Source organism: Cyclopterus lumpus, chromosome 12 (assembly GCF_009769545.1).
Source record: "Cyclopterus lumpus isolate fCycLum1 chromosome 12, fCycLum1.pri, whole genome shotgun sequence".
Lineage (NCBI taxonomy): Eukaryota > Metazoa > Chordata > Actinopteri > Perciformes > Cyclopteridae > Cyclopterus > Cyclopterus lumpus.
The window spans coordinates 3,363,483-3,377,380 of NC_046977.1; the positions used below are offsets into that span (position 1 = coordinate 3,363,483).

The 13,898-nt window shown below is 45.2% G+C and overlaps 1 protein-coding gene across 1 annotated transcript in view; it reads right to left on the bottom strand.

The window, feature by feature from the left end:
- vcanb (versican b) overlaps nucleotides 1-13,862 on the bottom strand; it is a 30,962-nt gene extending 17,100 nt beyond the window's left edge. The window contains 7 exon segments of the mRNA XM_034546858.1: nucleotides 5,878-6,174; nucleotides 7,460-7,587; nucleotides 7,753-7,927; nucleotides 9,717-10,142; nucleotides 11,381-11,458; nucleotides 13,000-13,246; nucleotides 13,680-13,862. Of these exon segments, the coding sequence (XP_034402749.1) occupies nucleotides 5,878-6,174; nucleotides 7,460-7,587; nucleotides 7,753-7,927; nucleotides 9,717-10,142; nucleotides 11,381-11,447 (1,093 nt within the window). The 5' untranslated portion in view covers nucleotides 11,448-11,458; nucleotides 13,000-13,246; nucleotides 13,680-13,862.
- Nucleotides 13,863-13,898: the final 36 nt, after the last annotated feature.

Consider the following 13,898-nt stretch of genomic DNA (forward strand, 5'->3'; position numbering starts at 1 on the left):
GTCATGAATGTCAAACCAGAACTGGTGTGAAAATCTGGTGAACATCTGCCGTGTGTATACATTAATCTGGAGTCAATACTGATGCTGCCAAACATGTTTATCGACTGACGTTATGGTTATTCTTATACCAGTGGGCAGTTTACTGGAAATCGTGTCGAGGAAATGGCAAACACATTTTTTTCTCCTTAATTCTGAATTTTATACTCACTACGATGGGAAAAGCACCCAACCAGTATTTAGAACATCTGCCAGCTGTCATGTGTTCTTGTCCCAAAACCAACATGGACGCCAACTGTCACTTGTTCTTGTCCCAAAACCAACATGGACGCCAACTGTCACTTGTTCTTGTCCCAAAACCAACATGGACGCCAACTGTCACGTGTTCTTGAACCAAAACAAACATGGACGCCAACTGTAACGTGTTCTTGTCCCAAAACAAACATGGACGCCAACTGTCACATGTTCTTATCCCAAAACAAACATGGACGCCAACTGTCACGTGTTCTTGTCCCAAAACCAACATGGACGCCAACTGTCACGTGTTCTTGAACCAAAACAAACATGGAAGCCAACTGTCACGTGTTCTTGTCCCAAAACAAACATGGACGCCAACTGTCACATGTTCTTGTCCCAAAGCTAAACATGGACGCTAACTGTCACGTGTTCTTGAACCAAAGCTAAACATGGACGCCAACTGTCACGTGTTCTTGAACCAAAACAAACATGGACGCCAACTGTCACATGTTCTTATCCCAAAACAAACATGGACGCCAACTGTCACGTGTTCTTGAACCAAAGCTAAACATGGACGCCAACTGTCACGTGTTATTGAACCAAAACAAACATGGACGCCAACTGTCACATGTTCTTATCCCAAAACAAACATGGACGCCAACTGTCACGTGTTCTTGAACCAAAGCTAAACATGGACGCCAACTGTCACGTGTTCTTGAACTAAAGCTAAACATGGACGGCAACTGTCACGTGTTCTTGAACCAAAGCTAAACATGGACGCCAACTGTCACGTGTTCTTGTCCCAAAGCTAAACATGGACGCCAACTGTCACGTGTTCTTGAACCAAAGCTAAACATGGACACCAACTGTCACGTATTCTTGAACCAAAGCTAAACATGGACGCCAACTGTCACGTGTTCTTGAACCAAAGCTAAACATGGACGCCAACTGTCACGTGTTCTCGTCCCAAAGCTAAACATGGACGCCAACTGTCACGTGTTCTTGAACCAAAGCTAAACATGGACGCCAACTGTCACGTATTCTTGAACCAAAACAAACATGAACGCCAACTGTCACGTGTTCTTGAACCAAAGCTAAACATGGACGCCAACTGTCACGTATTCTTGAACCAAAACAAACATGAACGCCAACTGTCACGTGTTCTTGAACCAAAGCTAAACATGGACGCCAACTGTCACGTGTTCTTGAACCAAAACAAACATGGACGCCAACTGTCACATGTTCTTGTCCCAAAGCTAAACATGGACGCCAACTGTCACGTGTTCTTGAACTAAAGCTAAACATGGACGCCAACTGTCACGTTTTCTTGAACCAAAGCTAAACATGGACGCCAACTGTCACGTGTTCTTGTAGTCGTAATTTCCAAATATCCGTTGTTACAGCCATGTGTAACAGTAATGTGTGTCCTCTCCTTAACCCACCTGACTGATTGTGATCATGCACGTTGACGATGATGAGATGGAAAGGCGGTTTGGCTGAAGACTCCTCGTCCACAGGAACGAACAGGGATGAGTCGAGGTCAAACGCGTCCTCTTTAAAAACCACCGCCGGTAGTTTCCCCACCTCTCTGGTCCCGTCTGGTCGGCCTGGTTCTGGGGTGTGGATTTCCGGAGCGACCACCTTTGCGGTGACATTTACAAGCTGCGGCGGTCTCGATGTTTTCAACCCCGGTTCAGACCCTGTGGTGGTCTCCAGAATCCAACTTGGCCTCGACGTGCTCGGGGTCACCACGGCTCCGACCTCGGCCCCGCCGGAGTGGCCATCGCTGCTGCCTCCCTCCCCGGTGCTCTCGCTTTGGCCTCCATCCCGACCACCGTGGGAGATGTCGAGTTGCGGGGGCTGCGACCGGGTGGTGGGTAACGGAGGAAGCTGCAGGGGGAGCAGAATGTCTCCTCTCACTGGTACCGACTCTAGGTTGTCTGGGTCAAAATCTGGAACGTCGTAGTCAACTAACATGGTAGTGGTGTGAGGGGAGGTGTGCTGGTCTGGTGAGGCCGTGTGCTGGTCTGGTGAGGGTGTGTGCTGGTCTGGTGAGGCCGTGTGCTGGTCTGGTGAGGGTGTATGCTGGTCTGGTGAGGGTGTGTGCTGGTCTGGTGAGGCCGTGTGCTGGTCTGGTGAGGGTGTGTGCTGGTCCGGTGAGGGTGTGTGCTGGTCTAGTGAGGGTGTGTGCTGGTCCGGTGAGGGTGTGTGCTGGTCCGGTGAGGCTGTATGCTGGTCTAGTGAGGGTGTGTGCTGGTCTGGTGAGGCTGTGTGCTGGTCTAGTGAGGGAGTGTGCTGGTCTAGTGAGGGCGTGTGCTGGTCTAGTGAGGGTGTGTGCTGGTCTAGTGAGGGCGTGTGCTGGTCTAGTGAGGGTGTGTGCTGGTCCGGTGAGGCCGTGTGCTGGTCCGGTGAGGCCGTGTGCTGGTCCGGTGAGGGTGTGTGCTGGTCTAGTGAGGGTGTGTGCTGGTCCGGTGAGGGTGTGTGCTGGTCTAGTGAGGGTGTGTGCTGGTCCGGTGAGGCCGTGTGCTGGTCTAGTGAGGGTGTGTGCTGGTCCGGTGAGGGTGTGTGCTGGTCTGGTGAGGGCGTGTGCTGGTCTAGTGAGGGTGTGTGCTGGTCCGGTGAGGGTGTGTGCTGGTCCGGTGAGGGTGTGTGCTGGTCTGGTGAGGGCGTGTGCTGGTCTAGTGAGGGTGTGTGCTGGTCCGGTGAGGGCGTGTGCTGGTCCAGTGAGGGTGTGTGCTGGTCCGGTGAGGCCGTGGGCTGGTCCGGTGAGGCTGTGTGCTGTCTCTCTGTGACCGGCTCTGCTTTTTGAATGGCAGCTCTTTCAGGGACCAAGGGTCCAGGTGTTGGAGTGGTGAGAGCGCTTGAGGGTTTGGACTCTGCCGGTGAAGTCACCGGTGAACTCGTGGCAGTCGGCTCTGGTTCTGTTGTGAGGAAGGAAAACAGAGAAGAAGAAGAGTGGAGTTTTAAACCTCAGCCTGGTTAGAGTTCAGCTGCCGAACTAAAACTATATTACGATGTTGAGGCTACAGACTGTGACGACATCGTAATGTCACCCATTTGTTTGGGGACTGATATTTTATAGCCTCAATTTCGACATATTTGCCATGTTTTTTCTTTTTAAAGCAGTGAACAGGAAGTGACCATATCTGGAATGAGGAGGAGTGACGTAGAGACGCCGTATAGGTCTCTGGTGTTGACCTGTCAATCACCTTGTAGCCCCGCCCTAAAGCATCCCCTGCTTTATGGTCTGTTTGACTCTAAATGACCATAATTTACTAAATGAACATCACGCTGTATTCAAGACTTGAAACTAGAGATTGAGACCAAAAACTCATGTTTACAATGTTTACTGAGGGAATAAATCAAGAGAAGTAGAGTCATTTATATAGACTTCTATACAACCAGAGGAGTCGCCCCCTGGTGGTCAGGAGAGAGAATGCAGCTTTAACACATGAAGCATAGACTTCTATACAACCAGAGGAGTCGCCCCCTGGTGGTCAGGAGAGAGAATGCAGCTTTAACACATGAAGCATAGACTTCTATACAACCAGAGGAGTCTCCCCCTGGTGGTCAGTAGAGAGAATGCAGCTTTAACACATGAAGCATAGACTTCTATACAACCAGAGGAGTCTCCCCTGGTGGTCAGTATTAGCATTTGCAATTATATTCCTCTCTGTTGTTTTTGCATTCTTTACAACTGCCAAACTTTGTCCACGTTCCAAGTTCATGACCATTATACTGTGTATCATGTGGAGGCATCGGAGTCTCAAATATCGGATGGCAGTGAATGTCACACAAAAGAGCTCAAAAGATTTTTTGCCAAAAACTACATCATGAGTCATTAACATATGTTAAAAATAATAACGGCTGCTTAAAGAGGTCGTAAATCAGCCTTAAAATGTGCGATATGCTTCAGAAAATGATCCACACGAACAAAAAGTAAACATAACTTGTCTTGAGTGAGAGTCTGGGACCGGACCAATCAGTTATGTTCAAGATAAAAAAAAACGTTTATAGAATGAATCAGAATTGTAGTGACTCACTAGAAAAATAAAATGGTAATATCTATAAAAGGCTAATCGCGCCGCCGTCAGACTGCCGTTAGCTTACCGCTATCCGTCTGTCAGACTGCCGTTAGCTTACCGCTATCCGTCTGTCAGACTGCCGTTAGCTTACCGCTATCCGTCTGTCAGACTGCCGTTAGCTTACCGCTCTCCGTCTGTCAGACTGCCGTTAGCTTACTGCTATCCGTCTGTCAGACTGCCGTTAGCTTACCGCTATAACAGGAAACGAGAGACCGAATGTCAGAATAACAACCGTCACTCACAATGGAGCCGACAGGCTCTCTTCCTAAAGCCTGACTCCATCTTTGTTTGGGTGGTATTAGATGGGTGGTGATAAATGGGTGGTGTTAGATGGGTGGTGTAAGGTCGGTGGTATAAGGTGAGTGGTGTTAGACCGGTGGAAGTAGGTGCAGGTGTTGGTTGGGTGGTGTTTGGTGGCTGGTGTCAGACGCGTGGTGACAGACGGGTGGTGTTTGTTCCACTCCACACTCTCAAGGTGTTTGGCCTCTGTGGAGAAGCTGGGTTCTGGTTCTGGCTCCGCAGCCTGTCTGAGACCCTGACTGAGATCAGCTCTGCCCTTGCATGAAGTCATGTGTTGGGCTGGGCTGCAGGCCTCTGGCTGAGCTGAGGTCAGTCCTCCACCCGTCACTCTCCTCCTCTCACAGCACCTTCACGTCGAGCGTCTGTTTGCTATTAAACCTTCTGTGAATCATCGTAGTTAAAGTGCATAATGAGGTTCTTTATGTATGTATATATATATATATATATATATATATAGAGCGAGAGAGAGAGAGAGAGACTAACCTACTCTGTTTCTTTAATGACGATGTTACATGAGGGAGTCCCCCCCCCTGTGTTTGGTCCAGCTGTGAAGCATTAGGGAGCTGTCCCCCTTTCTGCTGGATCTGTGTGAGAGTGCATGCGTTGGGTTTTCCCCTCGTAAAAAAGGAAGGAGTTTATCCTCCTCTTGTTTGGGTTTGTTGCTCCGCTGCTTCTTAAACTGTTCGTAAAGCTGACGGAGCAAATTCAACTGCAACTTAATGCAACTTAATTATGTCAATCGCAGATATATATATATATATATATATATATATATATATATATATATATATATATATATATATATATATATATATATATATATATGTGTTGTGTTTGTGTTTATGTGTATATATGAACAACATATATACACATATACATGTATATATACATATACATACAAACATATATTTACATACATATACATACACATATATACATACACTATACATATATAACTACTTACAGCTTCACTGATTTGTTGTTATGTGACTGTTGGTCTCAGATGAATCAATCATGACGTCATAGTTTCACTGAGCTCAGAATTTAATGTTTTTTACACAATCTGTTTAAAGTAAACGGTCTATTTGGTGTGAAATATCACAAATTTCAGACACGATGTGTTCAAGGACATTCGGTAAGATGATACTCTGACGATAATGATGTTTTTTAAAGCTTCTAGCTGATAAAGGCTGCAGTTTTGGGGCTCAGAGGGAACAAGAACTCAAACGTCACACATGCCGTCGTGTTTCAGTCTCACCCTTGAAGCAGTAGAGTCCGTGTCTGTCGGTGGGGTTCGGGTAGCCGGATTGGTTTTGGTACTTGTAGAGCGTGCGGATCCCCAGCAGGCCTCCCCCACACTGAGGCAAGGGGACGGTGACGGGGTAGCGGACGCTGCCGTCCGACAGCCAGCCGTAGTTGCAGCGGTTAAGCCCCGCCCTCCAGGCCGCGTACAGTTGACCGGGCGACGCCAACACGGCGTTGTGCTTCTCGCACTCGTCTCTGGCCTGCTGCAGCGTGAGCATTTCTCTGACGGAGGACGGAAAGAAGACGTCGCCTTCAGGCAGAAGAAACACAATATTTACTTTATTTAAGCGGCGGGAAAGGATTTTTAATGATGCATGGTCACATTTTACATTAATGAGTTCTATTGTTTGTTTCATTTGTGACGGGCGGAAGGTTAAACTGTCGATGGTCAAGAAATAGTTCCAACATTTAACGTCCCATTAAAAGGACAAACTGTTGGTGTTTGTGTGCCAATTAAACAAATGAGATCCATCATGTTAACCAGCTGGAAGGAGCGTGACCTCCTGCCTCCAGTCTTTATGCTAAGCTAACTCTAGCATATCCTCTCTCACCCTCTAGTATCCTCAAGTATCCTCTTGTATTCTCTCTCACCCTCTAGTATCCTCTTATATCCTCTAGTATCCTCTCTCACCCTCTGGTATCCTCTTGTATCCTCTCCTACCCTCTTGTATCCTCTCGTATCCTCTCTCATCCTCTAGTATCCTCTTATATCCTCTAGTATCCTCTTGTATCCTCTCTCACCCTCTGGTATCCTCTTATATCCTCTCTCACCCTCTAGTATCCTCTTGTATCCTCTCTCACCCCCTCATATCCTCTCTCGCCCCCTCTCCTACCCTCTTGTATCCTCTTTTATCCTCTCGTATCCTCTCTCATCCTCTAGTATCCTCTTATATCCTCTAGTATCCTCTTGTATCCTCTCTTACCCTCTGGTATCCTCTTATATCCTCTCTCACCCTCTAGTATCCTCTTGTATCCTCTCTCACCCTCTAGTATCCTCTCTCACCCCCTCATATCCTCTCTCGCCCTCTAGTATGCTCTTGTATCCTCTCACCCTCTAGTATCCTCTTCTATCCTCTCTGATCCTCTCTCACCCTCTAGTATCCTCTTGTATCTTCTCTCACCCCCTCATATCCTCTCTCGCCCTCTAGTATACTCTTGTATCCTCTTGTATCCTCTCACCCTCTAGTACCCTCTCTGATCCTCTCTCACCCTCTAGTATCCTCTTGTATCCTCTCACCCTCTTGTATCCTCTCACCCTCTCATATCCTCTCTCACCCTCTAGTATCCTCTCTCACCCTTTAGTATCCTTTTGTATCCTCTCACCCCCTCATATCCTCTCTCGCCCTCTAGTATGCTCTTGTATCCTCTCTGATCCTTTCTCACCCTCTTGTATCCTCTCACCTTCTAGTATCCTTTTGTATCCTCTCACCCCCTCATATCCTCTCTCACCAGGCTTGTTTAAACACACAGACATCAGACCGATGTTGATGTGGAACTATCCCTTTAAATGTTTTTGTTGTACTTGTACTGTTTACCGTGTAGTTTATCGACGTAGCAGTACACGTCGTACTTCTCCGTGGGGTTGCGGACGCCGTATGTTCTCACTCCTGGTCTGTTCTTCAGATTACCTCCACAGCCGGGACGGGGCACTGTGATTGGGTACCTGAATAAAGAAAAAGAAAAGGTAATTTACCTGCTAAGTCATTTATGTAAATATTTGTGGTCGTTAAAAATCATATTTTCTGCCAGAGCTATATCAATGGTTTTCAAACAAAAAGCAATTTGTATTTTCTAGAAACATCATGTAAATGTATATTTCGTCACACACCTGACCGACTGGTCGGCGAGCCAGCCGGCGTCACATTGGTCCAAGCCGTCCTCAAAGGCAGCCATGAGTTGTTCGGGCGTAGCGATGGCGGCGTCTGCAGAGTGACATGCCTGCACGGCTTGAGGGAAGTCCAGGGTGTAGCGGCTGCTTTTAGCTCTGTAGTGGAACACCACACCTGGAGAGGGATCACAAACATCAGGACAGGTTTTGTACGTCCGTTGGTTTGGCTCGAAATACTACAATACCCATGAGCCTCGGCTGCTCTGGAGAGGAAAGTCAGAGGTTAATCAGAAGGGGAGTGAATTTGCTTTGTCATTTGTCGTTGTAGACAACCTCCTGTCGTCCTAATGATCACATAAGTAAACTGCATCTCCCGATGTTTGGTTTGTAGACGGGCTCTCGTATCCTCAGATTTCTATGAATCCTCTTTCACCCTCTCATATCCTCTCACCCGCTTGTACCCTGTCTTTAATGTCTTTATATTTATCCTGTTATTTGTAATTTAAATATGCATGTACGATGAGAGCGTACGTGAAACCGGAGTCAAATTCCATGTATGTGCACACATACATGGCCAATAAATTCTGATTCTGATAACCTTTCATATCCGCTCTCATCGTCTTGGATCCTTTCGTATCTTCTCACATTCCCTCATTCTCTCACATCCTCTCTCACCCTCCTGTATCCTTTCATATCCTCTCACATCCTCTCTCACCCTTTCTCACCCTCCTGTATACTTTCATATCCTCTTGTATGCTTTCGTATCCTCTTGTATCCTTTCACAACCTTTCGTATCCTCTCTCAACCTCTTGTATCCTCTCGTATCTTTTCTCCCTCATCCTCTTGGAAAATTATTTTGAAAAGCGTTGGAGGTTTTTCCAACTGACTCTTAGGAAACATTTGGTCTTATCCTCCTTGTGTCATTTTGTTTTGTTGCATTGTTTCTCCTGTTCCTGAGGTTCCAAACCTTTCATTTTGGTTGGGATTAAACTGAAAAGTCCGAAAGTCCAGACCAAACGAGGCAGGTGTTCACCTTTACCTTTATGTGGAAGGACCCGCCCGTGCTACCAAAGTTTTATTTATCTGCTCTTGCATCTCTTTCGCTGCTGTGACATCATGGAGCCTGTTCTACCTGACCAGACCGAGTCCATCTTTTGTGGACATCGTCACATTACAGATTCATTCCCCACAGAAACCGGATAACTCCAGCGATCATTACACAACAATGAAGGGAAACACAAGCCAGTCAGCGATTTCAGCTGCTATCCTCAGACTCCACGTCGCTGTCGTCTCGTGTCATTAGGTCCTTTATTTTCAGCTGGATGGAGGATTATTACCGTCCTGGCAGAGCTGCCGAAGGATGTGAATAGATGGACTGAGCTGTTAAATGGAGAGTTGTGTGTCACTCATAGGGAGCGTCTTTGTGTGGAGCCGCTCAACAAAGAGTCCTGTTCAGCATTAATGTGGAATCTGTGAAAATGTGTGGGAGCTGTGGGGTTTCCACTGGATGAACCCCAAACGTCTGTGATAGTTCAACATGTGGAGGACCAATCATTTTCGGGTTTAGGACAGGGATGCACCAATCAGAATGGGTTCGTCCGGATACCTGATATTGTTTTGTCCTGGTTGTTTTGCACCTCTTTCTTGTCTTTATGCATCTCTTTGTAGAATGTTTGTGTTTCTTTGTAGTATTTTTGCATCTCTTTCTAGTCTTGAAAAGATGATACAACTCTGTGTAGAGCTACAGAGTTAATTGTAATTATGTGTGTTCATCAATTCAAGTGAGAACTTTCTTTTGATCCATCGTCAATTCATAAATAGTGATTTGTGCAACTTTGCTCACCAGTATTAAGAGTTACCACCTTCTGCTTTGAAAAGAGGAGCAAAGTCTGCAAACTTCACACATCTGGATCTTTGTAGACTGTTGATTCGACCGATAAAAGTGCAGTGTTTGTTTTACCCACCGGTGACGTTGAGGCTGATGGTGTCCTGGGTGTCCTCCATCCCGTGCATGACCTCACAGCGGTAGAGCCCCGCGTCGCTGGTCCTGAGCTGCACCACCATCAGGGAGGCGTCCCCGGCTGACAGCGCATGGCTCGGCACCGACACCCTCGTCATGTAGGCCTGCCCCACCTTCAGCACACCTCCCTGGGCCACCAGCACCACCTCCTCCCGCCCATCCTCCTGCAGCTTCGTCCACTTGATCCTCAGCTCCTCCTCGGGACTGTGAGGAGCGGGGTGGAGCGGTCCGGGTGGAAGCGTCTGCGTGGCGTGTGGCGACCCGCCGGGAGAACCCGGCGTGATGGAGAAGTGGCACGGCAGAACCACGCGGCCCGCCAAAGAGCCGGTCGCCGGACGATTCTTCTGCATCGTCATGGAGTGTGGTGGAGCTGCCAAACAGGAATACTTCTAATTAACCACAAAGGTCCCAAATATCTCTTCTGACAAGGAGTCCTGGTCGAGATGGGCAGCAAGTAGGAAGTTTCATACACGAGTACAAACGACAGAAATATCTGAACAACAGGAACAACAAATGCAGGAAGAAGAGGATTAAATACATAACATGTCAAGCGAGGGTAAAGATTCCAAGTTAGCGAGCACGGTGTGAAAGAAAAAGGAAGATCAAGAGTTAATAAAGTAAAAGCTCGGGAGTCAACCTCCGGTTCTTTAATGTGTGTTAAAGCTACATTCTCTCTCCTGACAACCAGGGGGCGACTCCTCTGGTTGTATAGAAGTCTATGCTTCATGTGTTAAAGCTGCATTCTCTCTCCTGACCACCAGGGGGCGACTCCTCTGGTTGTATAGAAGTCTATGCTTCATGTGTTAAAGCTGCATTCTCCCTCCTGACCACCAGGGGGCGACTCCTCTGGTTGTATAGAAGTCTATGCGTCATGTGTTAAAGCTGCATTCTCTCTCCTGACCACCAGGGGGCGACTCCTCTGGTTGTATAGAAGTCTATGCTTCATGTGTTAAAGCTGCATTCTCCCTCCTGACCACCAGGGGGCGACTCCTCTGGTTGTATAGAAGTCTATGCTTCATGTGTTAAAGCTGCATTCTCTCTCCTGACCACCAGGGGGCGACTCCTCTGGTTGTATAGAAGTCTATATAAATGACTCTACTTCTCTTGATGTATTCCCTCAGTAAACATTGTAAACATGAGTTTCTAGTTTCAAGTCTTCTTCAATACAGCGTGATGTTCATTTAGTAAATTATGGTCATTTAGAGTCAAATAGACCAAATAGTGTTTTATGAGATTATGGAAAAAAGAAAAGTCTGAAAATAGTGATAGTTCTCTTAAGACGATTCAACAATATTACGTTTTCTGTCATTTATGACAAAAGAAGTCTTCGGACTTCAACCTCGAGTCTTTTCTACCTGGAATAAATGATCAGTTTCCCTCAAACTTTTCTCCAACTGGCAGCAAACACAACATCAATCAAGACTCCACGAGTGTGTGTGTGTGTGTGTGTGTCTGGAAAGCATGTGTTCATAGCTGACTGTGTTGGAGTAATAATCACTTTCCACGTTGTCATATTTGGACCAGCAGTGTGTCTCGTGTGTTATATATCGTCTGTGTCAGAGCGAGGAAGAGGAAGAGGAAGAGGATGGTGATGGTGACTCGACTCACCTGGATGAGGACGAGCAGCACTCAGACACACAAGGCCGAGCAGGTGTGTGAGGACCAGTGGAAGCATCTCCACACGGTCTGGAGACGGAGGGGGAGGAGTCAGTGATGCAATGACACAAATACCCGAGGTACTTTTACCTCTTAAGTCTGGTGGGAAAGTTTTTTTTTTATCTTGTGCGAAGCTGCAACAATTAGTCGGGTCATTATTAATAAATCTGCAGCTATTTGATGATTTTATCAATTAGTTTGTTTTCAAGCCAAGACGATTAAATGTTTTATTTGACATATGAGAATAAATAAATAAACTTTTGTTGAGTAGGTCGTGGAACGTGAACAAAACAATTAATCTGTTAAATCAGCTGCAGATTTATCGATAGTAAAAATAAACAATCATTAATTACTTTACAAGATGATCATAATGTTGTTTTTAAGTGATTAAAAAGAGCTGCGCTGACACAATGAAAGTATTAATCAGTAGTAATAATATTATATATATATTATTACTACTGATTAATACTTTAATCTGTGTATATATATATATTAAAAAAATATAATATATATGTAATATATTTTTATATATATATATATATATATTATTACTACTGATTAATACTTTAATTTTGTCAGTGCAGCTCTTTTTAATCATAATCATATTTTATAGTTTATATATAATATATTTATTATATTATATATATTTTATAATAATTTATATATATATATATATATATAATATTACTACTGATTAATACATTAATTTTGTTTTTAATCACAGAAACCCGCCTCAGTGTTCGCGACTGCGGGTTCACGTCTCCACCTGTGACGAGCGTTCCATACCGGACCCTGATTGGCTCTGAACTAGCGGTGACGTCACCCGCAGTTTCGTCCAGGTGTTCAACTGAGACTTCAGAACAGCCAAGAGAAACTTTCCTTCAGCAGAAAAGTGAATTTATTTTAACTTTTTAATTGCCAAAAAATTATTTACTTTTATTATTGTTTGATCTGCTGGTTATTACCTTGATATATTAAATAATAAAGAACTTCTGGTTTAATTTTCTACGAACAAGTTGTCTTATTTTATAGTACATTTAATATTTCGGACTGAAACCCGAAAATTATTAGAAACTTTACATTATAAAGTGACTGAAATTATTAATCATCAAAAAAAGTTTAATAATTGTAAAGCTCTGAGTACTTTCCCCTCTGCCTACATATTAAAGTGTATGTACATAAACTATCATATTTGTATCTCACAGTATATTAACCCTAAACAGTTATTAATATAGAATGACTTTGAACTTTATAATTTACTTTATTATTCAGCATTTCTAACTTCATTTTAATTTCTCTTCACGTGACAGTGAGATTTACAGTTTATTTCTGTTTTAGGTCAAATCTTCCAGAGATCTCAGCTGTTCATCTGGAGCTCGAGGGGTAAAACTGCCAGTGAGTGTCCACATTTATCAATAAGTCTCTGATCAATAACTTCTACCACTGTGGGAATATTCTCCCCCAAAAAAAGAAAAGTGGTAAAAAAAATTAACACAAACATGCTCTACAACTTTAAGGATATTCTGTGCAGAAATTCCATTCAGAGATATGACTTTTTAATATCTTCTTACCTTGTAAATCCTAATTAAATAATAATAAAATATAAATCCGGTTCCTGGTGCTGGTTTTATCACTTCAAAACTTTCCCCAAGAAGTCCCCGGATGTGGCTCGTTTCCGCTGCTCCTCTCCTGCAGATGTTCGCTGTTCCTCCTCTCAGGAGGCTGCAAGTTCAAATCCCCTTTACACGCGCTGGTATCCAGACATCAGGAGGGAGGGACGCGCATGTGCGCACGCATCCCCCCCCGGTAAACACCGCCCTGTGCCGGAGCGCCCGGCAAGGAGAGGGGGGGAGGGGGGGGGGGGTCGAGGAGAGAGAGAGAGAGAGAGAGAGAGAGAGAGAGAGAGAGGAATGGGAGGTGGAGATAGAGGAAGTGAGTCAAGGGGAAGCCCGAGCAGAAGAGACATTAAGGGTCACTCCACTGTTTTAGTGTCACTCCGCCATAAAGTAGGGCCGACTTGAGAGACAGATTAAAAATAAAAATGTTGAAAAATATTTAAATTGTTTTTTTTGTGGACGACATCAGTCCAGGTTAAGGTCCTGGTGGTTGGACCGTCCACCAATAGACATCTTTTGGGGATTTTATTAAATACGTCCAGTGAATAAATTTACTTTTTGGGTAACGAGCGACACGTAAAAAAAATAAAAGAAACAGACAATTTGTTTCCATTGTCCACTAAACCAATAGAAACCTTTTGATGTCAGGAGCTGCCGTGATACTGGGCTGGTGGGTCAAGGTCCAGAAATGGACCGGTCCAGTGGCGGGCCTGTTTGAGTCCTGAACCCCCATCGACGCGGTCAACGTGCTCCGTTGTTCCGTATTTAAAACAATCATCACGGCGCTCTAGAAACTAGTTCACCGAGAGAACCGGTACGAGCCTGGTGACCAAGAGGTCCTTTATTATTGTGTG